The 25,175-nt window shown below is 39.3% G+C and overlaps 1 protein-coding gene across 4 annotated transcripts in view; it reads left to right on the top strand.

The window, feature by feature from the left end:
- NTRK2 (neurotrophic receptor tyrosine kinase 2) overlaps positions 1-25,175 on the top strand; it is a 194,116-nt gene that overhangs the window by 129,801 nt on the left and 39,140 nt on the right. For all 4 annotated transcript variants that reach the window (XM_058827381.1, XM_058827387.1, XM_058827382.1 and 1 more), the window contains 3 exons: positions 14,346-14,476; positions 20,204-20,376; positions 23,832-24,066. In XM_058827381.1, coding sequence (XP_058683364.1) covers positions 14,346-14,476; positions 20,204-20,376; positions 23,832-24,066 — 539 coding nt within the window. The remainder of the gene's footprint in view (positions 1-14,345; positions 14,477-20,203; positions 20,377-23,831; positions 24,067-25,175) is intronic.

The following is a 25,175-nucleotide window of genomic DNA, read 5'->3' as shown; positions in this document are numbered from 1 at the left end:
GTGCCAGAGCTTATGTTCTGGCATGCATTGTCATGCTGTAGCTGGGGAGGGAGAGGGAACTACATCTGCAAACTTCCATAAGAGATCACAAGCTTCTGAAATTGTAGGACAGCTAACAAAATAGGATGTAGAATTATTTCCAACAGGCAGGTAGCTGTGCAATATGTGGCATTAAAATAAAGCTGAGTCATTAAGAAGTAGTGAAATAGAAGCTAGCAAAAGTTTCTGTCTTTTTTTCTAAACATATCCCAAATATGATTGTCTAGTGTAACAGAAAAAAAAAAAAAAAATCACTGTGCAGAAATAAGTAGCTTGTGTTGGTTTGGGTATGGACAAATTCTTTCTGTACTAGGCATAGTATTTATGTAAAATGTTACATAAAATCTTTAAGGGAATTCTTTGCAGGACAGATGTTTATCTTTCTGTCTATAAAGCATCTATAAAACACAGTTAAGAATAAAGAAACATGAATTAACAGGACCTAAAATGCTTAAGTGAGAAAAATGGGGGATATCTGTCTAGCACTAGTAATCACCTGAGCTCTGGAGATCCCCTTTCTTTTGAACTGTAGCAGTTTAGTCATCTTCCTTTTCTTTCTATTTTTTAGAGTTCATGTTGTACCCTGCCCGTATTTTATCTCTCTTCTGTGTTCCTTGTCAATAAACTCCACAATGTGGATCATCCTCCTCTCCTGTATATCTGCAGATATTAATTACTGAATGGAGAGCTGCAGCATGTAGCACATTTTCTATGTGTGCACTGTCTTCTCATTCAGACTCACAACCTGCCCAGTTTCAGAGGTCTTTCTGTAGTAAGACATCCCTCGTTTCTGTTAGACTGTTTGTTTCAGGTTCCACTCAATGTCAGTGACAAGTTTGTCACTGATTTGGGAAAGTTATGTTAGAATCCTGCAGAACTGGACCTGAACTAAAAATGCTGGAGCAGGATTTGTCACAGCTGTGCTTAACAAGGGCTTCCAGTAAGCTCTATATGTGAAAGCACAGTTCTTTTCGGCGAGTAGCAAGGATAATGCAGATTTTTCAAACTGATTGGTCTTAGCTACTGTCCTAGCTTTCAATTTGGTAAATTATGGAGGAAAATACCTTTTAAAATAGTATTGAGAAGGGATTTTTCCTAATGATGTTGTTCCAATGCTTAGCTAGAATAGCCCTCATTAAGATGCAATTTACCATTTCCCCCAGTTTCCACAACAACTGGTATTTCAAAAGCCTGCTTGGCACAATATGAAGGCAAATGATACCAGTAGCCCCTGTTCAGAAATCTTTATTTGTTTACATCTATGAAGGTGTGGAAAGAGAGCTACTGCAAGTAGTTTTGAAGTGCTGGTTGTGGTATTTTAGTCCCCAAGGACCTATTTATTTTTATGGAGGATAGTACATAAAATACTGTAAACTAACAGCATAAAGATTGGAATAAGCAAAGAATTAGGGCACAGCTAGCAGTAGACCTCACATTTTCCTTTGTTCATGGCAAGTTTTTGTTTGTTTTTTTTTTTTTCTTTTTCTTTTAATGTGTCTTAAATTAGGGGATGCTGTGGGTTTCTTAATTGCTTCCTTCAGCAGTTTCTCTTTGTGACAGTTAATCTGGAAGAACTCCACTTGTTTTTCCAGCTCACATTTTGTGAGTGAGGATTGCTTTCATGGCATACAAGATAATTCTGAATGCAATGCAAGAGAAATAGTGTTGTTTTAAAATCTTTTTTTCTGAATGTATTCTTGACTATTTTATTTTATTTTTGAGTGCATTATAATACACTTTAAGGAGGCCAGAATCAGTAAAATTACAAGGAAATATTTATTTCAGCCAAACTCTTAACTGAAGAGTTTCCAGTTGAGATTTTAAACTTAAGAAAGGGATGTCAGTGAGGAGTTTGTGCCATTGTTTTCAAAATACACCAAATAAGAATCATGATGAATATATAACTTATGCTTTATAGCTTTGTGACACTATTCAAGTAGAAAACAAGCAATACTTTTTAAATATCCCAACTACTATTATGAAACAGCTAGGTATGCATTTCTGGCCTTATTTTTGAGGTGGGGAAAACAGTCATATAGGGAGGGATTCACTCAGCAGAAGCCTCATAAGAGTTGTTTGCCAAAATGCTTATGACAAATACCTTTTAATATGTGTGTGTGTGTGTGTGTGTGTGTGTGTGTGTGTGTGTGTGTGTGTGTATCTAGTCTTTAGAAGTAAACAATGTTGTCTCTCTGTAGTTTCTCTGTAAGGAAAAATGAAAATCAGTAATAGTTATTTTTGCAGTTAGAGCCTGTTATATTCTTGGAACATATGGCTGAATTACCATTCTCTTACTGAAGAAAATGTTACAAGAATAAATAAGCAATGTTGAAAGCAATGCACTAGTATATTAGTTAGTTTAGAGTTGTACATGGGAAACACTAGAAAAACTACCCAACAAATCTTGACATTGGTTTATAAATAATTATGTTAACTTCTGACCCTTCCTCCTCATTAAAATTCTAAAGGACAGGCTGGAAACACAGAGCCCTGAAAATTGCCTAGGGGCCATTTTGTGGATGTTAGACTACCAAAAGGTAAAGTATCCCTCCAGCATGACAACAGACTTCAGACATGTCCCTCCTCAAAGCAGGTCTGTACTTGCCCTCCTGCTGGTGGTGGTCTTGCAGAAGGCAGCAGTTAACAAACACTGCCTGTAAAGTGGTATGTGAGGCTACCCTGGTGACATTTTAACACTTCAGTGTTTTAGCTAAGTGCAGCCAGGGACATATCAAGGGATGACCCCCATTTCCTTGGCTGCAACTGTCAGTTTGAGCAGTTTGAGACCAGAATTCAGCATTTTCACTGGTAACAGGAAAAATCATGGCAATTTTTACTATTTTCTTTACTGGTAAGCAAGTGGGGTACTCTGCCATTACAGTGCAAAAAATGTAGCAGCTGTTTGTATTGATTACTGCTGCTTAAAATGTTTCCCCAGTAGGTGAGTATGTAGGCAAACTGGTAGTTGTTTTTCTGAGAACTTGAACTACAGGAGGATGGGGAGAAAACCCCTACATTTTGCCTATCTTAGTTATGTGCAGGCAAAAGTTGCTGTAAATATCATGGTGTACAGTAGTTGGAACAAAACAGGTTTTTTTTTTAAGAGTGGTAGTCCTATAGATGCTGGGTGAGAAAAGAACCTTTCTGGTCCATGCATTTCTGGTGTCTTGCAGAGACTGCCAGAATTACATTTGCATTAATTTCAGTCTACAACTAGTATTAAAGAAGATTCAACTAAAAGTACTTTCCAAATATAAAGAGCACAGGGGATAAAAAGGACTATGATTTATGGTGACATCTATTAAGCTTTTACAGCATATCGTATGTGTATACTAGTTATCAACATAAAATGAACTGGTACTAATTGGGCAAAGCTGCCAATTCAGTCTTGTTATGAGTGTAACAATCTTCTTTAGGTCACATTTATTATACTGACATTGTATGTCAGATCCTGAATAAAGTTCGTTCAGCCATTTCTGCTGTTCTTCTTGTGTGCCCTGCTATGTATGTGTGCTGCCATCAGTTCATGTTTCAGTGAAGGCTGGGTCTGTGTGCTTTGGGATATGTATGTCTCAGGTATCTGCCCAGTGGCCACTTCTCCAGCAACAGCATGACTGTGGGAGGGCATCCTTCGATTGAATCAAGCCTGGTGTTTTCCTCATTCATGGGAACTGACTGGAACAAAGCGTTCAAAGCTCTTTCTTTCTCCCTTTCTTCTTATTTTTTTTTTTTCTCCTCTCTCTCTCTCTCTGTCTTTCAGTTCCACGCCTCAAAAGGCTGTAACTGGGTTCATTATTGTGTGATAAATCAGCAGTAAATGTCTATGCATTTTGCTTCATTTGGGCAGCTCCTGTTCCTTAGTGACAGCTGGTTGGCTCAGCACACTATAATTATCAAGTCAAAACCAAGATGCTTTTAGGTAGTGAAAGCATTTTGGCAGAGACTGACTTTGTCCTCAACCTCATAATGGGCCACAGCTTTATAAGATCCGTTTGGTGGTGGTTGTTTTGTCACTGTTGGCACTGGGGCTCTGACAGTTTGTTATCACACTGGACCCTGTGGGAAGTTGTTGTTATCCCAAAGGAGTATATGTCTTTGTTTTTCATTAGCTCCTGACATACTGTATAGTTAACTTTCAATCAATGTATCTGTGTTCATTCTCTTTCTCTAAAATAAAATTTTATGGATATGTGGGAGGGGATTTATATGTGTTAGTGAGAGTTTACAAAGGCCTTACTTAAACACAGTCTGAAGGAACCCTTGCTGAGACCAAACAGAGCTGTGGATTTGTTGTCTGCAGTGGAACCAAGACACTCTCGGATGCTACTTTAAACACACCTCCATTTGACAGACTGACTATGAGCTGACTGCATGACTGGTGCCTGGCTGTCCCTAGCCATGGGGGCATACTGGGCAAGACATTGCCTATGATGCACTAAAGGACAAGTGGCCCTGGGCTGCAGGCTGTGAGATCAGTTGCAAGGACCTGAACATAATGGAGACCTTTTCTCCCTCACTAAATTTGTTTTAGTAAAGGTGTGGAATTCCTCCTTATTTATCTGAAATGTAGGGAAACGTAATTTCAGCTGTCAGATAATGCAATCTGGAGCTCAAGTGAGTGAAAGGAGATTTCTTATATTCTTTTCTATGTCTGTTAGATAGGTGTATCAGTTTTCATGTTACATGAAAATAACATGCTGAACCAAGAGAGAAAAGAAAACCTGTGACTTTTTTCTTGCAAGAAAAATGATCTGGGAAAGTCCTCCTGTTCCCGTTGAAAAGTCAGTTTTCTTTTCTCACTTTATCATAGGGCAGGCTGGGTTTTCTGGTAGGAGAAGTAGAATAGGCACTCATCTCATTGCTATTAAAAAAAGCCTTTAGTGTTCTCAAATCTGGCTGAGCTATAGTTTAGTGCAGTTTACAGATAATGTCCAAGTAGGAGTACCACTGTTTCCTTATGCAAAGCTCGATGCAAGGAGCATGGTATTGTCTAGTTTGCATCCTTGCCTAGGATTTGGGAAGGTTGTCAGACCCTGAAGAATGATAAGTCACTCAAACTCTAGAAACTCCATTGCCTTTACACAGGAAATAATTTGTTTCATGTAAACATACACTTTATTATATTAGTCCTTCCAAGGATGAAGGAGAGAAGAATCAGGTCAGCAGAGGAGGTGATATGTGGTCTGCAATTAGCAATAAGATCTTTTCAAGCTTGAAAAATTAAGCATGTGCTATGCTTGTGTGGAAACATAGAAAGATTTTTTTTTTTCCCCCCAGCGCATTTATAACAGGACAAAAGAAAAGTCATCTTTTCTTTGCAATTTTTAAGGCTTTGATCCTGAAAAACCCCCATCATGTTCGGTCTTGTAAACCCTTTGCAAATCCATTTTGTTGACCTAAAAGTGAAATCTTGCAGGTCTTTTTGTTGGAAGGTAGCACAACATAATAATCTTCTGACTGCACTGTGGCTGCTGTAGAGGTATCTGTTACAGCCTAGTGGTAAAGATGGATTTTCTGGGTGTGCCTTGCATGCATGTGCTGCCAATTACATCATAAGCACTGGAATTCTGGAACAGTAGCAAGGCCAAAGGAAAAATGCCCTATGGGGACATAAGGCTCTGTGTATGGCATGTCCTAACAAAAAGGTGTGCCAGTCTGGCAGTGGAACAAAAACAGAGCAAGTGCCTCACCAATGGAAGAAGGCAGAAATGCTGAAGGACAGCAAGTCTGTAAAAGGGAATAGCTTCTTGTCCAGGTTTGTCCACCTTTTATGATGTTTTGGTCCTCTCTCCTGTCAAATGGGGCACAGACAATATAATGCTAACTCCTTCCATGTACCCATATGACAGAAGGCAAACTGATGTTCTTGCTGTGTCAGTGTGTAGGAAAATTCGAGATATGTTTTTTCTTCATTTTGATGAGGTTTTGTTTTTTTTTTTTCAGTAAATAATGCATGATGAGGAAGGTCTTATATTTTCTTTGTTTGCCGTGTTAAGTGTCTTTATGTGTCATTTGGGGATCCTCCTCAGACATGGCTAAACTCTTAACTTTTCTTTCTGTTTAAAGGCCACTTGCGGCAAAATCCATAAAGGAAAGAAGATATGTACAGAATCATAAGAGCAAATTACCATATAGAAGCAAAGCCTTAGCAGTGTGTGCAGTTAAGGAAGCAGGCAGAGGCTGAGCCTTGTGCTTAGGGGAAGGGTTTAATTTGATTGGCTAAAAGAAAGCAAAGCATAACATAAAAATGCATTAAGATGCAGGTTTCATCACAAAAAGCCACACGGTGTGTTGCAGCCTGATAGAACTGTAAAAGGAAATGGGAAAAAAAATTAAGAAAAGGGTAAATAATTTGCTCAAAAGTGAGCTGTAAGTCTGGGTTCTGTCATGCTGCTATGATGTTTTCTCTAATATTCCCTTTTCTTTCTATGCTCAGTTAACTGCAACAGGGCAGACCTACCTATCTAACATGGCTGATCAGATTCTATGCTGTCTTTCAGAAAGATAGTTCAGCAAAAGGTAAAGATTGAGTATGTGCTTAACTTTTAAGAAGGGAATAGAATTTCAGCTATGAGCCAAGCATATGGTTTATTCCTTCACAAGCTTGAAAGCTCCATTTGCTTTTCATATTTCGCTTTGAAAGGCCATCAGTAAAACCCTTCTGTACTCCCTCATGTAGAGCTGTTACTGATAGGTAAGGCTTTATAAAGCCTTACGTATCAGTAACAATAAAGAGCGCTCCTTTGCACCCGCCTGGGGTCCCTACATCTCTCATTACCACAACATAGAGCCACCAAATTATTTCCTTTTCCTTTTAAAACAAGAAGAGCAGTAGCAAAGCTGAGAAATGTAGATCAAAAACAGTGCAATCTCCATTGAATTTCACATTATACCCATTTACTCTAAGCTTGAATATGGTTCATCTCTGGAGGTAGTTTCTTTCAGGTCCTACTTCTCAGGCCGGCACTGTCAGATGCTTTTCAGACCATGTCCATTTCTGAAAACAGATAGAAAAGAGTTACTATTTGGAGTACCGTATGTTTATTAGCCCTTCCCCCTCTGCAAGTATCTATTATATCAGATATGTTACATGATATTCCCCCCATCCTTTGCCAAGTACTCCTATTTTTGTAATACAGAAGATTCCTGAAGATTAGCATAGTGTGGAGGGAGAGGATTTCCAGGTCTGTATGGGAAGGGTGTTCATGTTGAGATCATTGTGTCCAGTTAAATATGAAAGACAGACTAGATTTGCAACCATAAAATAATGCTAACAGGTTTTACACAGCAACTCACACACAATAGACTCTAAGTTGCATGATGATTAATTAACCTTTTGGAAGAAGCGCATTGAGATTGGCATCTATAAATTAAGTGTATACATATCTGTAAAAGCAGTGTTTTGTCAAAACTCCAGCATGGTTTTCTGCTTAAAGCTGATTTACCATACCGTGCTAAAAAGCTTTTAGTAGGCTGGAAGCATCATAGAAGGAGAAGTGCAGGGTGATTAATTCTGAAAATAGCCAAATTTAGCTTTCAGCTTTTCTATTCTACCCAATTGTTTTAGCATGTAAAAGATCAGTTTTACGTTGCTAGGGCTTGAAGGTCTTGTGCATCTCAGTTTTAATATGCAAGGGCAAGTTCATGTATGGATAAACTGTTGACTTTTTTTTTTCCCCATGAAGGGTGAGTTAAGTTAATCAGACTCATGCATTTAAGACAATGATGGCATTTTTGCTAGAATTTATTCTTAAGTAATGCTTATTTGAATATAATGATTTAAAAATGTATGGCATCATGGCTATCTGTAGCCAAGCTGAGGGGATCTTGGCCAACTGAACCAAATAAATTCTAGTAAGAAATTAGTAAAGTGAAATGGCTCACCAGGAATAAAATATTAACCCCAAAAGACAGTAAACACTTGTGTTTCAGACAGACAAGAGCCATGCCAGCTACAGCAAAATGAGTTTACAGTGGACAAGATCTGTGGTGCCCCTGCTGCTCCAGGCAGGTAGAGAAGAGCAGGACACCCACCAGAGCTGCAGCGCTGTGTTACAAAAGGAAGCCTAATTCTAACGCAGGAAAATAAAAATTCTGTGTTTTAAATATATATCCTGTGAGGATTTAAATTGTAAACAAAGCAACTGAAAGGTTAAGCTGCAGCAATCACAGATTTATTTGATTTACCAGATGTAGCTCCAGACCAGTAGGAAGTAAGTGCCTGGGAATTATGCCATTCCTGTGGAAGTCACTTGTTTGCCTTTCATAAATGCCTCCAGTTCTTCCATGAAGTTCAATTCCTGTTCAGACTGGTATTAGATCCTAAGTGGGCCATCCCTTCCTTAAGGCCCATTTAGGATCTAATGCCTGTGACAAGCCTGACAAATCACTGATGGCCACCCAAGGGATAACTGTTCTACCACTCTTGAATTATACTGTGTTTTTTCCAAAGACACAAAACAAGATTCAAAGTGCTTCAGAAGCTGGACTTGAACAGGTAATGTGACAAGGCCCAAGTGCCCTTCTGGCCTTGTTTTCTGTGAGTCTTCCCTACTCAGTTTTCTATAGCCTGTACCAACCCCTTTCATTTAGAACAGAGTACCTCAGGCACTGAGAGGAGAATTTCTGTCAGCTTATTTTACTTCTGTTGAAGATGTGTGAGTTGATTCTCAGCTGTGGACTATTATGTATACATATATATAATGGAGGGTGTGTGTGTGTGTGTATATGCACACATTTATATATACACAGATATATACAAATTAAAAATGTGTATATATATTTATACATGGAAACATTGTTTGTTTGTATCTACAACAGCTGGGCATGAGCCTTGCATGAGCAATTGTTGCTGCTATATGGTAAAAACTAAACAGTAGCACTACATAAAAATCTATACAGAATAATAAGTAATGAATGTTGTATGGGATAAATGCATCAAATAATCAGAAAGATACAGCTGAGTTGACCTATTTCTCTGCCCAGACAAGGCTGGCAGTTCAAAAGGTTTAAAAAAAAACAAACCAAAAACCAAAATACTCCCACCATTGTTGTTGGCTTTTACTGCCATGTTAGAGAGTAGATATCTCAATAAGCCAAAATTTCTATTCTGGCAATAGCTTCTAGAAACTGCAGACATGGCCATCAGTCTAGACTTGCTGCATGCTGTTTGTAGTGAATTTATATCCTTCTGCTATAAGACTCCAGCAGAAACTTCTTTTCTATACAGGCAAATGCTGTACAAATTTGATACACTATCTAAACAATCACTTGGCCATTTACAACTGTTTTTTTCTAGCTAGGCATCAGAAATAGTTCAATACACAATTGCCATAGAAATAGTGGGAAAAGGAATGAAGAAATTTGCAAAGGATCTTTCTATGGGACCTTGTGCCACATCACAAGCTAAGTCTTTGCCGTTACTGCCTTTAAACTTTAAGCAGCTGTGGGTATAATATTATATGAGATTATAATATAAATATAAATATAAATATAAATATAAATATAAATATAAATATAAATATAAATATAAATATAAATATAAATATAAATATAAATATAAATATAAATATAAATATAAATATAAATATATCTGTATCTATATCTACATATATAAACCTTGCCCAGTTTCTTGGCATTTTGAAGTCCTCATTCTCTTCTCAGAGTCCTGGCACAACAAATTTCTTCAGGACTGCCCCACGTGTGTACCACTAGCAAAATTTTGAACAGTATCCTCAGAAGCAGACTCAGCAGATAATTTAAGTGGATATGCAACATAAAAGGATCTTACAGTGTTGGTAGTTCAGTGAGCAGTGATGCCCGTCAGCTGTTGTCTGTTTATTGTCCATCAGTGAGTCCATGTTTCAGTCTCTCCATAAATCTCGCTCTTCTCGTGAGGTATATGGGAATGCATTTGAAACCTACAACATTTGTAATATTGTATTTGGGTGAGGTCTTCAAGATGAGACACTCACAGGCATACCACAGAAGTATTTCACTTTTGTGCTCCTTAGGGAATCCAGCCTTAAAGGACTAGTGTAATCTATGGATGTGAAGAGATATAGGGAACTGATTTTATGTTTTTATCACAACCCTGGGGAGAGTGGCTACCAGTTGGGAAAAATCAACTAGAAATAACTTATTTTAAAAAAATGTTTAAAATTTATCTGGAGAAAAGTCAAGACAATGACTGGTGAACTGGAGAAAATGCTTTCCTGGGTGGAGGAAATTCTGTCTCTTTGCCTCACCAAGAAGGGCAAGAAGGGTGTTGATTACATGTATTTAATACCAAACATGAAAAGGCCACTAAAACTATCAGGGAAAGTCCCCTAAAGACCAAGGAAGGGAGATGCAAACCTGACAAGTTAATGATTAAGAGACAAAGAAAAAGACATGCATTTTTATTAACAATGAAATGATTACACATGAAAGGAAGAGGACAGTTCAGACTTTCAAATCACAACTGGCACAGTCTCTTTCTGGAGACAGTCTTCTGCCATATACGAGTCATTTATTATCAATATTATGCTCTATACAGTTTAGAAGGTCAGTTTAGATGGTGTAATGGTCACATGTAGTGGTAAAATGTGAAGACCTATTGTTTGTGACCAAGGAGAAGCTCTTTCACTTAGTCACATTTCATTTTTTAAATATGGGCAAAAAAATGCTAATTTATACTGCTGCATGTCTTGCTGCCCCTGGCTGGATTAATTTGTGTCCAACTCAGAGAATTCAATGTGATGAGGTGATTCTGAGTTGCCTGTTTTGCTGGAATCCATTCCAGAATGTGGTGTGGCCCTCTCTGTTCAGTCTCACCATCAAAGGTAGGTTACCTGGGGAGTGCAGTCCCATACCTGGAAATATGTTACTGCATCATTTCCCGTGTGACATGATGTCTTCTAGTGAGTGAAATACCTAAAGATCCAACTCTTTTTGTGAGATGTTTCTCTGATGCTTCATAAGATGAGAAGAGAGACATTTTCTGCCATTGCCATCCGATTCTCAGTTGCCCCTGAAATCCTCCATGGGAGCCCCCTGCTTTTAAGGGTATGGCTGCATGGGTATTATTTTAACATAGCCTCTTTTCAGCACTTACCCTTCTTTAATTCATTTTGTCTTGCTCCGTGTTTTATATTTAATTTCTATCTGAAGTGTTTCAACTCAACTTGGCTTTTAGCTTAATGGAACATATTTTTTTACAGAAATCATTTGAGATTTAAAACAGAGATGATATGACCTTAAAAGTACAAATGGCAGGTCAAATGCAATTGCCACTTAGAATCAAAAGGAGGAAAATACATAGCTGTCATTCGAATGTTTGTGTACCTTTTCTTGTGAGACAGTGTTATGAGATGACTTCTTTGTTTATGTCACCTCTTTGGCCAAATTCTGCTTTATTTCTTCAATGTAAATCCAGGATAATCTCTTGGACTTTAACAGACATAATTTGCTTTATCCTGATAGTAACTGAAAGCAGATTTTGACCTGAATTTTCCAGTGTATCTCTTGCTCAAATATCCTCCCACTGAAGATGGTGTCATTATGGTTGGGGCCCTGAGTGTGCTAAATGGATTTTTTTCCTTAGCTCATATATCTGTCACATCATATGTGTTTGATTTACTTACATTTTTCTTACATTTAATCTCTGCCCATTTAGTCATACTTACTGTCATTTTTTATTTGTTCAGTAACTCAGTGCAGCTCAAAAAGGTAACAGGAATGGATAGAGCATAACAAGTTGCAAATAGATTCTGTGCAGACCTCTTCTACGCCTTGCTGTGTTTCAGCTTTTACAGTTTGGTTTATGGGATGGATTGTTTATTCAAATTCTACGTTTATATAAGAGTGTTTAACAGCAGCTGTAAGTGTACTACAGAGAAGTATTGAATATGTTTCTTATTTATTTTTATTCTATTGTTTGTAAAGTCCTCCAGGAGTTTCACAAAAAACTCCTTTGTACTGCTAGGCCCAACATTAGCAGTATAATGGGCTCAAAATGGAGAGGATCCACACAAAATTCAGACTGTCTTCATCAACAAGTCTTTGGCAGATGTGGGCAGAAAAAAAAATTAAAAACTGTCTTTGCTGCCTTTCCCCTCTGAGAAAGGAAGAGAGGCATTCTCCTGGCAATGCCTCTACTGGTAATACTACTAGTAAAGCAGAGGGAAAGAGATTTCCCCAAGAGGTAGCGTTGGATGGTAGGTTTTTTAGAGGACAGGGGGTATCACTCATTTGTTACCAGAAATTTTTAAAGTTCAGGTGATGAGATGTGCCACACTCTGTCGCTCAGGTGGCATGCCAGGGCAGCAACCCTTCAGCTCTGCTGGTCTGCCTTGTGACCAGGGTTAGCAGAGGCCAGCAATGCTGGGTAACTTGTGCCCATGGGGAAAGGGTGTGTTTTGGTTCAGGCCTATCTTGTGCTGACTGCATATTGAGCCTTTCTTGCAAAGCCAGTGCTGAGGAAGAAATGAAAATTAAAAGCAAATTCTTACTGGGTGCTAGCACAGACCTGCTAAGGTAGCTGGCCAAATAAAGCATCACCATGACAAAACTTAATTTTGTGCTAGACCAGTGTGTGACAAGAGTAAAAAGTTTAGGTACCATGTAGTCTCATTTCATGTATACCTACTGGGACATGTGGCCTCTCCTGGAAGACTTGGCACTGGAAAATGAGGCTGTGAATATTCCCTCTGCAGCCACCAGCTGTGGGGAAAGCAGCAAAGCCTGGTGAGTCTGGTGGGCTGTGGAGTGAATCCAGCCTTCACCACTCTATGCACAGTGTGTGGGGGTGCTGCTTGCACACTGCCCAGGGGCCCTCTAGCAGGTGCCAGCTGGGTCTGGTGGAGATCTGTTCCTTGGGTGTGCTGCCCACTTGATGACGGCAGATGGGTGGTGGATTGCTGTCTCTCCAAGCCGGCTCCAGCACCACGTTTCCCTCATGTCCACACACACGGATATGAAGTGTATTTACGTGCACTGTGCTCGGGTTAGGTTGCTGTAGGCTTAAGGTATGGGGCACACATTTTCTTCTCTTGTAAACTGTGATCCTTTTATCCAAATACTGGTGATGGGAATAGGAACAGGCTGTGCCGTTTCTCCATACTGATGTTATCATCAGCCCTCCTCCTTTAGCCATGGAGGCAAGGTGATTTTCTGTAAGTGGTCACCTGGTTTGGAATAGGCTTGTGACCAAGTATGGAGGCAGATGTTGGTCTGCATCTGGTTAGATCCTAAATTATTGCCAGGGTTCAGTTCTGGTCCCTGCAGTTGAGCAGCCAAGGTGAGATTTTCACCCTTGCAGAAGTCAGACTGATGCCTGTACTCTGCTATTTAATTCAGAGTTTAGAATTTAAGTTGCAAATGGGCTTCTTCCAGGCAGGGTTAAATTTCAGTGTTTTCAAAGACAGCTAAGTGCACTGAGGTTAAAATCATCAGCAGATGCTGTCTGGATTGTACGGTTTCAGCAACACTAGCTGTCCACCCTATTGGCAGCTAAACTGCCCTTAGAACTGCTTTATTTAGCTTGAACGTTGTAAATTGATAATGTAGTCTACAAAATTTAGTACAATATTTTAAATATTAAAGATTTTAATGGAAGATTTTGCTGAAAGGAGAATATAAAGTAAGTCAAAAAACGTTCCTGGGCTTCATGAATCAATTGATTCTGGGCAGCAATTGAACTAAGGTTCTGTCCACTATGTGGACTAAAATCTTTGTCCATCTTTTGTTTCTTTTACTTCAGATCAATACTGTAAATCATGTTTGTGAGAACAGAATTTCTTATTTTATTGTAGCTATAGTGTAGCAGAACTTGGGAAAGCAGAGTGTTAAGTTGCATTTAGTTGAAAGAGGACACATTTGGTTTTCTTGGTTTAGATTAGTTTTAAAACTTTTTGGATTTGGACAGGCGAGTTCTGCTATTGTTAAAGGTACAAAAGCAGAAAAGTTGTTAGAAAGGCTTGGTTTGTTTTCTGATTCACTGTCTTAATATTTTTTAAAAAGTACCATTGGCTCTTAAATATGCTCTTCAGCAGTCATCCTAACGTGATGATAAATGTCCTTTTCCCAGGACATTTTTCCTTTTCTTTTTTCCTCAATTCCATGTCTTCTTATCCAGAAAATGCACTACCCTCCAAATACACATGTATGAACTCAGTCTTTTTGCAGAAAGTGGTAAAAAATGACATGTGGGCACTTTGATTCCTCCCTTACTTTACAGGCAAGCCTATCTCCATGTGGCTGTAAGCATGGGCTCCATCCTCAACTTGCAGCTCCCTTCTGACCTCTATTTTGTCTTCTTTTCACAGTTGTGCATCACATCAAGCGTCACAATATCGTTCTTAAAAGAGAACTGGGAGAAGGAGCCTTTGGGAAGGTCTTTCTGGCAGAATGCTATAACCTGTGTCCTGAGCAGGGCAAGATCTTGGTTGCAGTGAAGGTAAAAGAGTCTAGGGTTACCATTATTAATTCATGGTTGCAACTCATGCTGTTTTATTTGTAAATGATCATGTTTACCTATTCCATAATCCCATGTAACTGTTCTGATATCTGTAGAAGAGTTCACAAGGCTAATGGAGTGTTAAGGTAATTTGGTATTTGATCTTGCTGTGGATTACAAATCCACAAATTTATGAGACCTGAGTCTCATAAGGAAAAGGGAGGAAACAGATTGCGTCACGAGGTGGCAAAATCTTTTATGATCTGTCTGAAGCATTATTAAATATAAAAAATAATATATAGAAAAATAATATCTAGGTCATTAAAAATGCATGTGTGTGTGTCTAAAAAATGATCTCTTACTAGCTAACTGAATAGGTTACGTTTATAATTTCTAGGCAAAGAACACTTTTCTGTTTCAAGACTGTGCCATTCTTTCAGTCTGCAACTGAAATTGTCAGTGGGTAGTTTTCTTTAATGTAGCTTGGAGACCAAGCCTGCTTCTCTGCATGAAGCCCTTCTTGTCCTCCAAAATTCAAGAGCTGAGATTAGCTGTTGACCTTAGCTGTGGATGTAGCTAGAAAACAGTATTGGTGAAACTACACTCTCAGATTTCAAAAACTTTCCCTGAAAACAACCTCTTACCTCCATCTGTAGTGTTCTCCTAAAAGCTAAACTAAGTGTCCAGCATTTGAAATATCTCATTACGTGCAGAGGGAATAGATGTCCAGAATTTGGGCTGTGCCAAGTGACCAGAGAATAATTTTATCTGACAGGTCACAATTAGGCAACCCTATGTGCATTTTGGATGAAACCACACAGTAAAAAAAAATCATGCAGATCATCTTTTTAATTTGGTAACAAGAAATAGAGTCTTGAATCTGACAGTGGAAGAGCATGAAAGGGGGATAGTCTTGTAGAATGTTCCATCAAAAATAGTGGGGTTTTGGGTTTGCCAATGTAGTAGGCTTTTCAATACTTGGGAGTAGTTCAGTCATGTTGACTGGTGAGAAGAAAAATAAGCTCTGAAGAGATATAGCATAGACAGGAGAAAGCAAGAGATAAGAGACAACAAAGTTATATCTGAATAATTTTTTGGTTGTATTTTGGTGAAGCTATAATGGAAATGGCCTTTATCACTTTAGAGAACTGCTTAATAGAAAAATAAAAGTATTTCCATTCACCTGCTCCCTTTGAAAATCCTGTCCAGATGGAACCCAGCACTTCTGCTGTTAAATGCTGCACTGCACTTTCTCTCTGCTGCTCATTCTTAGTGTAAATCAAATGGAAGAGTACTCAATCTTTAAAGGTATATATGTCTCCATAGACCTAGATGACAAATCTATCCATTTTCTGGGCAAGTTGTCATACTGTTTTGGTTTGGTTTGGTTTTTCTTTTTCATTAAATCCTCTTTTTATAGTGTCCTTATAATAAAAATCTTGCAGGCGGCTCTGGGAAGAACTACCTCTGGGAACAGGTTATGCCCATTTTATGTTTCTGTTATTGGCACTTAAAGATGTGACTTTGTCTGTTGTCACAGAGCAAATTTTTTTGTGAACTGAGCCACTGGATTGATCTTCATATAACTGAGGGGTTAATTGCCTGATGTTTGTCTCTTCCACTGTGGGTACCAGCCACAGAGAGCAGGTATCCCTCAGCCACAGTGGAGGTGAAGGGCTGGGGCCTCAGCTGGAGTGCAGAGAGCTCTCCTGTGTCTGGACTACGTCTCTGAACACAGGATTTGGCAGTTTTAGTCGTAGAGGAGCAGACCTGGATGCCAGCAGCAGTAAGCAGCTCCTGCTGACACACAACAAGGTCTTTAGAGAGCTTCAGCTCCATGGGCAAAAACAGAGCACACCTATAACTATAAAACAGATTTGGTGAACCCAGTGGAAATAGGTACTTGCTGAAGAGTAAGGTGCTGCCAGGGAGATTCCAGCTGCAAGGAGGCACAGCCTCACCTGCACAATGGGGGTCACATTGGCTAGTGGTCCCTGTCAGCTCCCTGTGCCTGCCAGTTGCTGAAAAACTGAATGGCTTGTGCCTGGCCCTGAGCATCCCTCCTTCTAACTCAACACGTTCCCTTCTTATCAGCCAGCTGGTATCCAAAATGCTGATGTTGCTGCAGCAAATTATTTAGGAGCTAGGAGGCCCAGAAAAATCTGGGAAGATAAAAAAGATCAGGCCTAGCATAAAATACCAAAGAGCTTGAGCTTTTGGTCCTTTAAAGAGGAGAAAGCCAATTTGTTTACATTGGTTTTGATTGATTTTTGGGGGCAACACAGAGTGTTTGGAAATATTTTCCATAGGACAAAACCTGGGCATTGTACTAGCGTTGCCCCCAAAGCACATCAGGACACCATTTGCTGCAGGCACTTTTAGAGAACAGAGGGTAGAGGAAGGAAAAAATAGTGTTTTCTTGTGGGCCTTATGTTTGTTCAGGCCTGGGTCAGTACTGTGTCCTCACAGGACTGGATCCCCAGGCATAGTCTCACACTAGTGTAGCTTGTCCAGAGCGGGAGGTGAGGCTGACAAGACACAGGTTAGCAACTACTTCTGGCTCCCCTGCGAGGTTTTGCTCAGCTAGCAGACTGCTGCGTGTATGACATCAAGAACATTTCCATGGCACCTGCACAGGAAAATCAAAGGTTTCCAATTCTTCAGATGTTCAGTTCTGAGAAGGCTCGAAATGACCCCTTCATTTCTTGAGGAGACATACCATATGTTTATGGGAAGCAGTAGCAATTACTTTGTAGGAGAAGGCTGAAACAGTAGAAAGCAGTAGTAGTAGTCATATAGCTGTCTTGAGAGTTTGGCTGCCAAGTCCTGCTGATGTTGGTGGCAGCCCCATCCTCCTGCTGTTGCTCTGACTGACCCACGAAGGCATCTCTGTGGTGTCAGGGCTCACACTCGCTGCAGGGCAGCACAGACCACACACAGTGCTGCTACCTGGGCAAGGACTCTGTGGAGGAGAGTAAGTGTGGGCTGGTAGTCCAACTGTTACAAGGATGAACTTGGCAGATGTGGAGCTCCTGTAAGAGCCAGGGGCCCCTCTGCTTCCCAAGGAAGCTTGTTCCTCCTCTTTAACTGTGGGCCTGAGTGGCTGGGAAGCACATGTGATTGAATCTCAGATCCTGCTTGGGAAAACCTCCTGTCGACTGGTGAAAGTGCTTTGTATGCAGAGCTTTGGCATACTTGTCAGTAATGATAATAATAATTAATATGTCTTTCCTCTCTTTGTGCTCTCAGGGTTTTATTTTGGTTTTTTTCTTTTTTTTCTTGTACTGAGAGCAAGCTAAATGCATTACTCGATGTAATTTCTATGTAAATTCTACATACTTATTAATTTTTTTTACCTTCCAGTCTCCTCCTTGCCTGACTGTGCCAACTCTCTCATGTCATTGTGTCAGTGTTTTATGCACTCCATGAAATAATGAAAAGGAGATTTTGCAATGGTGGGTGACAGAAATTCTAGTCAGCCCATGGTAGTAGAAACCCTGCATGAGTTTCACCAGAGTTTTAGACTTTTCTGCATTTTGCTGTTTGACAGAAAATGTGGAATTGCCATGGCAACTGCTCTGTCATATGATAATTTTGCTGTTTCTGTGAGATAAAAAGCATCTTCTCAAATATACAATATGCCATCCTCACAGGACAGAGCTGTCAGCATTTTTACTGTCTTTCCAGGGAAAGAGCCTGTTGGAAAGAGGATCAGCCTCTGCTTCTCCCTTTCAGTTTTTTTCCAGATTGCTATTATTTAAAAATGGGTTTTGTGTTAATTGTTTTTCTAATTCTGTTGTTGAGAAGAATTACAGTCCAATCACTTCATATATGAAACCACCAGAGGAAACTCAAGTGACAACATAATTATTACCTGTGTTTTCAGAATATATAGCATACATTTGACTGTGGCTTGATCCCTGTATCATGTTAAAGCATCATCCCAGAGCCTGAAAGTATTGGAAGACACTTCCATTTCAGCCCTCACTCAGTTCAGATGTGATTGTGTGTAGACCAGAGTGGGAAGCAAAATTGATACCCATGCTACAGCTGTGTATTACTAACATATTATGACTAGTGAAGCCTTGATGAGGCAATATCCTTGTTTCACCATTGGTAGGTCTTGTGGAGAAGGTATTCTGAGCCTGAAGGCATGTTAAGGTTCATAGGTACGTTCTTCAGGGGAAGGGACAGCTAAGGCATGAGTGATTTCTTTTGCCTCTAGGATCCACAGAGCCTGAAACCCACAGGGAAAAGCCCCTTAACCCAGAAGACAGCAATCCATTCTGCCCTACTCCTTATCCCCCCATATGAATTTTGTTATGGTAGCTATCCATTTTTCAAGGCCCAGAATTGTTGTATCACAAGTAAAGCACATGTTTTTTCCAGCAGTCATATTCTAGGCTCTTCTTCACACATGCATACATCTAATACTAGAAAAGTGGACAGAATTGTCCCTGCTGGAGTAAAGGGTTGGACAAATCATGACTACTGCAGCTAAAACCTCAGTTTGTTGGCAGAACAATTGGACAGTATCAGCTTATTCTGTTTCTGTTCTGGTGAGTGTGGTTGGTCCTATGCTCTATATATCAATTCAGGGTAGAAAGTAAAGTGTCTATATGGCCAGGAAAAAGGCATCTTTAGTTAAAACATAGCCACTAGTTTTGTGTGTTATCTTCCATTGTATTAAACCTAGGTGTTGTTAAAATCTAGAGGTACAGAGCCCAGACAGCAGTTTCTGTGAAGAATAAATTTTGAATGTTGGTAACTTGCCATCTTTCTCTTGTGGTTTTAGAAATATTTTTTGAATTAGTATAGTGCAACCACTGTACCTCTTGACTGCAGAGTCTATTAGTGGTTTATTGTCAATTATAATTATTCCTCATTTAATTGGTGTCTGAACATGCTTTTTTTTTGTGCATGAAAGTGTTTTCTTGCTCATGAAATGTAGTTTGTAAGGAGAAATCAGAAACTGCCTAGGTGTGACAGTTAAATTAATATTATTTCATTATACAACTTTTAAGCCTCCTGTTTGATCCGGTGACACTTTCGGTGCATCTGCTTTCCTCCGTGTCTATCACTTTAGGATTTGACCTCCAGGTCAACCTACCTGGATTGTTGCCTAATCTTAGTCATGTGAGTAGATTAACAGAATTTCAAAGAAGTTTCTGGCTGAAGTCTCAGGTTTTTCTGGTCCAGGGACCTACTCTCATGTAAATCTACCTAATGTATAGCACACCACAGGGACTAATGTCAGCAGTACATAAAGAATGCATCCACATTACCACCATGTATTTCAAACAAGAAGATTTTTATTTTAAAGAACTAACAGGAAAGGTAAATACCAGCAGGATACTAGGGGTTGCTTGAGTTAAATGCTCAGGGATACAAACCAGCTGTGTACTAGTATATTTTTGGGATGAGATCAGTTTATTTGTTCTGTGTTTGGAAAACACTTGTCACAGTGAGAGCATGAGTATTCATACATTCTCTTACAAGAAAAGTGTTTGTTTGGGATAACATGTGGCAAGAGAATGAAAATTGTACTGCCATTATTTAACTGCACTTCAAGATCACATCTGCATTTCTAAAAGAGCTATTAAGAGAGTACTTCCTCCATCCTCTATGCTGTACTGTGTCCTTGTCTTACCCTCACAGGGCTGTCCCACACGTTTCCTACCTTCTGTGAAAATCTGTCCTTCCTTACATTTTCATTTTCTCCACCAGACACTGAAGGATGCCAGTGACAATGCCCGCAAGGACTTCCACCGTGAGGCAGAACTGCTAACTAACCTGCAACATGAGCACATTGTCAAATTCTATGGTGTCTGTGTTGAGGGTGATCCACTCATCATGGTCTTTGAGTATATGAAGCATGGAGATCTTAACAAATTCCTCAGGTAAATCCATGAACAAATATTGTGATTCTGAGCCAAAAGGGGGCAGAAAAGGTAGGTGTTACTGCTACTTAATGTTAAATTAACAACTACCACTGGAAAAAGCTGACACCTAGGAAAACAAATTTACTGGTGTTTTGTACCAGGATGTGGGGCTCTCTTTCTTTGCCTGTTAGGAAGTACCATAAAATCAAGTTTTATACCAAAGAAATATTGTTTCCAGTATATTTCAGTGTATTCTGAAATGTTTGGTTATAAATCCTACAGTAGGAATGATTTTATTACAGGCTTTCTGATAACATTTGGAAGATCCCACTCAACACCTATTGCTATCTGTAGGTGTCAAAGAGCTTCTGAAGTCTAACCCCTTTTCTCTTCTCTCCTCTCACTGTTTTGGAAAGACTGCTATAAATCTGCAGCAAGAAAACTGTGAGCTATGGAAACTTCTTCTAGTTGGAAAATGCTGTACTTTGGGGTCCAGATTAGGGCTTTATTTCATAAAGCTATTCAGGAATGTGCATAGGAAATCAAAATTTGGCAGTAGAGCAGTTATAAATAAATAGATGATACATAAGGTTCACAATAATAGGTAACCCATGATCCAGGAAGTTATGGACAGAGGCCTCATGTATGTGCCATTTCTACTAACTTGCACTTTTTGACATAAAAATTGACAGTTAAGAGATATCATTTGCTTCTATGTTAAAAATGTAAGACTATTCTTTCCATGTCTACTGTGTAATTTTATCAATAGATATCACAAAGGAATTTCAATATACAGAGGTCTTTCCTGCTAAAGGTAGCTAAGGATACCACCCTTTTGGAAAGATATCTCTAACAAAGCTGTAAAACAATTAGAACAGATTGTTACAGAGACGTCCTGTTAAATGGATTCATATTTTCTATATAACTGAAATTACTATGGTTGCTAATGCTGCCATTTATAGCGTATGTGAAATGAGTTTACTGTCTTTCTACTGCCTCTTGAAAAAAATAGCCACACCATAACACAAATGACATCAACTGGCATCCTCCCTTACTGGCAGGGTTGGCAGGTTTGATGAAGAAACTGGGATCTGAACTGGAGATGCAGAGCAAACACTACTACTCTTCCCAGACTGACTGTCTCTCTGGCAAAGGATTTAAGTTTATTTAAGAATTAAGGGCATTTACATTTGTCTCCTTGGTCTTCTTCTATGAATCAGGAGAGAGCTGCAGTTTCCCTAGATGCCGCCCTAGTACATTTTCAGAACACTGAATTTCTGTTAGAAGAAGCCAGATTCTCAGTTGATGAGAAATAATTTCTTGCTCCATAAGAAATACTTGCATCTTGATTCTTTTTGATTGGCCTTTTCTTATGCTGTAACTCTGATTTTGAGTTATTGTACAGAAAAGTATTTTAGCAGACAGTATATTTCTTACTTTAATGCCTTCACGTTTAAAAAAACTATTAATCAGCCCTTGTCTTTAGAACATAAAATGATTATGCTGGGACAAGCTGTTAAACCTAAGCTCCAATTTGTCATTCCTCTCACATTTTCTGCAGCTTGTGCCGCAGACCAGAGGTTCATAAAGTGGGCTGTTCCATATTTCTTACCCTGCAGCGCCACCAAAGGCAGTTGGGGAAAAATTGATCTGAAAATTTAACCCAAATGAGCCTGGCTGCCTGCATGCAGCCAAAGGCTGTTTGGATCTAGGACTAAAGCCTCAAACCTGTGCCTGCCCAGTGCTTGGTCTGTGGACTAGAGGACGATGTGGCTGCAGAGAATATCTGTCAAAGTCCCTGGCTTTCGCAGACACTGAAGATCACCTCATTTATGGCCAGCACGAAGCAGACAAGCAAGCTGGGTGGAATGTTAAGAATAATCTACAGATTCCATTAGATACAGACCATGTCCTCAGGGACACTAGCAAAAGATGAAAAGTTCTCTAATTTAGAAGCTCAGAGGTTCATGTCTGAGAGCACTTATTAAAAAAAAATCTATGCATGATAAAGGTACACTATTTTTCAATAGGAATTTGCTTGTGACTTTTAGTTGGAGATTTCATATCTTTCCATTTATTCCTATCCCCATCAAACTAGTCCAGATGAACAGCAGCCTGTACATACCCTGTGGCAGAAAGCTGCTTTGCCTGGTACTAGATACAGTCCCATCAATGCTACACACCCTCCTTTGTTTCTTTCTCATGTCTGTCACTTTGCTCATGAAATTCTTCCCTTGGGGCAATTTTAATATCATATTTCTAATTGGTAGTGTCAGATTTGGTCTCAAAGATTTTGATTAATTTGGAACTCTTTTCCAAACTCCTGTGCCCTTACCCTTGAGAAAAATTAAGGCCTCACCTCTGTTGAGGAGGGAAGAGAAGAGGGGATCTCTTTGAAAGAATACTTTTCAGGAATGGAAAAAAAAAAAAGGGGCTTCTGAAAACACAGAAAAATAGAATGGATGGAAAACTATATTTAGAACATTGTAATATGTATCAAATGAGGAATGATTGCCAGATTACCTCATTGATTGGATAAGGATTAGCTAGTAGTTCTTCCTGTAAAACATTGTTAATATGACTGTTTATGTATCTGTATCTTCAAGATCCTAGGATGTAAAGGCATACCAGAACTCACATAGTTAAGATGGGTAAAGCTCATGTGTCCCAGTACTACACTGAGTTTTCCTAATGCAAAATATCTCTGGTTTTGATGAAGTGCATATTAAGCACTTCTTAAGGACTTAGGGACTTGCTAGGTCTTGAAAAACTCATATTTCTGAAGCTATTTTGTTTTTCCAAATAGTGTGTGTTTTGTGTCCTCTTCCTATTGTAAATAATTCCAGTCTCAGGCAGGACTCACCCTTGGTGATGAAATAAGCAAAAATCCTTTCCTGCTGTGCATTTGGATAGGAAATCAGAAGTATAAATTTCAAATTTCTGCCCTTGTTTCTCAAATGGAGAAGGAAGTTAGCTCTTTCTTGTTTAAGAAAAGATGGAAGGGTCAATGGCCTGTATCCCTGTAGAAATGAAGGAATGCCAGTCACAGGAAAAGTGATGCTGTGCATGCCACTTCATCGCCTTTCCCTCAATTGTTTTTCAGTCTTACAAAGTGATAAGACTTTCCCTTGGTTCCCAAGCAGGTTTGTTTGTCAGCCTTTCTCCAGAAAAATTACTAGAATGGAACAGGAGAAAAGTGATGCTTTCTGACAGATGGGTACTATTGTGAACACATATGCCTTATTTCCTTGAGTAATATATATCCAGTTTGTAATACTCTTCAGAACACCAATCTTTCACCAATGAAGAAAGACAGTAAATGAAAAAAGCTGAGACAAAAGAAAACAATCCCTATTTCAATAAGTAATTTATAGCACTTTTGATGGAGTTGTGTGGGCTGACACTCATTAATGCCTTTCACTTCTCTATCTTACAAGTGGCCTATCAGTTTCTCAGATTGTGTTTTGGTGCAGGGCACATGGACCTGATGCAGGACTGATGGCAGAAGGCAACCGTCCTGCTGAGCTGACCCAATCCCAGATGCTTCACATTGCCCAGCAGATTGCTTCTGGTATGGTTTACCTGGCATCGCAGCACTTCGTGCATCGGGATCTTGCTACCCGGAATTGTCTGGTTGGTGAAAACCTGCTGGTGAAGATTGGGGATTTTGGGATGTCTAGAGATGTGTACAGCACAGACTACTATCGGGTAAGTGAACTGCTGTAATAAGTAAAAACCTAGGTCTTGTTCAGTCTTCTTACCACTTTGCTGTGACTGATTCTGCTTTTACACTTGACCATCTGTCTGTCAGGTAATTTAGAGCCTAGCATATGGAGAGCCTGGTTCTGAATTAAAAGGTTTTTGTAAATGTGGAGAGTTATTCAGAATAGTTTGTCGTGTTTTGTTGTTTGTATATGTTTGGTTTAGATTCTAAATCACAGAAAGGTCTTTTTCTCACGATGAAAATTTTGCATGTTTGCTTGGCATGAGTCAAGACGCAGCAGATGAAAAGGAAGAAAATTTGTCCCAACACTTTGAAGCTATTAAAATATGTTCTTAAATATTGCTAAGAAAAATGGAAATGGTAACTTTGGGGAGCACTTGTATAATGTGACAGTTAACTGGAGAAAACATAAGTACTGGACAGCAGACATGACCAGTTATTTTACTCAAGAAGAGATTAGGTGAGAAGTTGTTGTATACTCAGCACCTGAAAGCTTTTCCTGCCATAAGCCAGGTCTTTAGTCCTCCTTCTTAATGTTGAAGAGGATTCATGATGAATGAATGAAACTTCTGAATGTTTTGCAGAGGGTAAGAGTAGCCCATTGCTCTTTTTCATTCTGACTGTTTTCCCTGAGCTTGGTTGCCATAAAGTGGTATACTGAATTTTGCAAAGACCTTCTAAGATTGCTGGGATAAACAAACTGTGTATATTAATGATGTTGTTGACATAGTCTTTGTGCTATGTGGTAAGTTATGGAGTTGACACCGTTTGCTGTTTGCTATCAGATTTCAGTTTCATGATTGAAACTGAACCTGTCAAGTGTTTATGTCTTGGGGAAGGCAAGCCATGACCAAACTGATAATTTACAAACCCTAGAGTTTATCCTGTAAGGTAAACTCATCCTCTTTAAGCACGTTTTGTATCTGCCTCTGTAGTCCTTATTTCTTATTCCTTCTTCGCTATTACTTTCTTAGCCACTCAGTTTGGATTGTCTTAATAAAGGAAAGCGTCACCTCACCATCAGTGTTGGTGGGATGCCTGGAAAGAGATTGCCTCTACATGTGGTTGAGGCTGGGTAGACAGGATAGAGGAA

Source organism: Poecile atricapillus, chromosome Z (assembly GCF_030490865.1).
Source record: "Poecile atricapillus isolate bPoeAtr1 chromosome Z, bPoeAtr1.hap1, whole genome shotgun sequence".
In the NCBI taxonomy this organism is placed as follows: domain Eukaryota; kingdom Metazoa; phylum Chordata; class Aves; order Passeriformes; family Paridae; genus Poecile; species Poecile atricapillus.
This window is presented reverse-complemented; position numbering and strand designations above follow the sequence as displayed.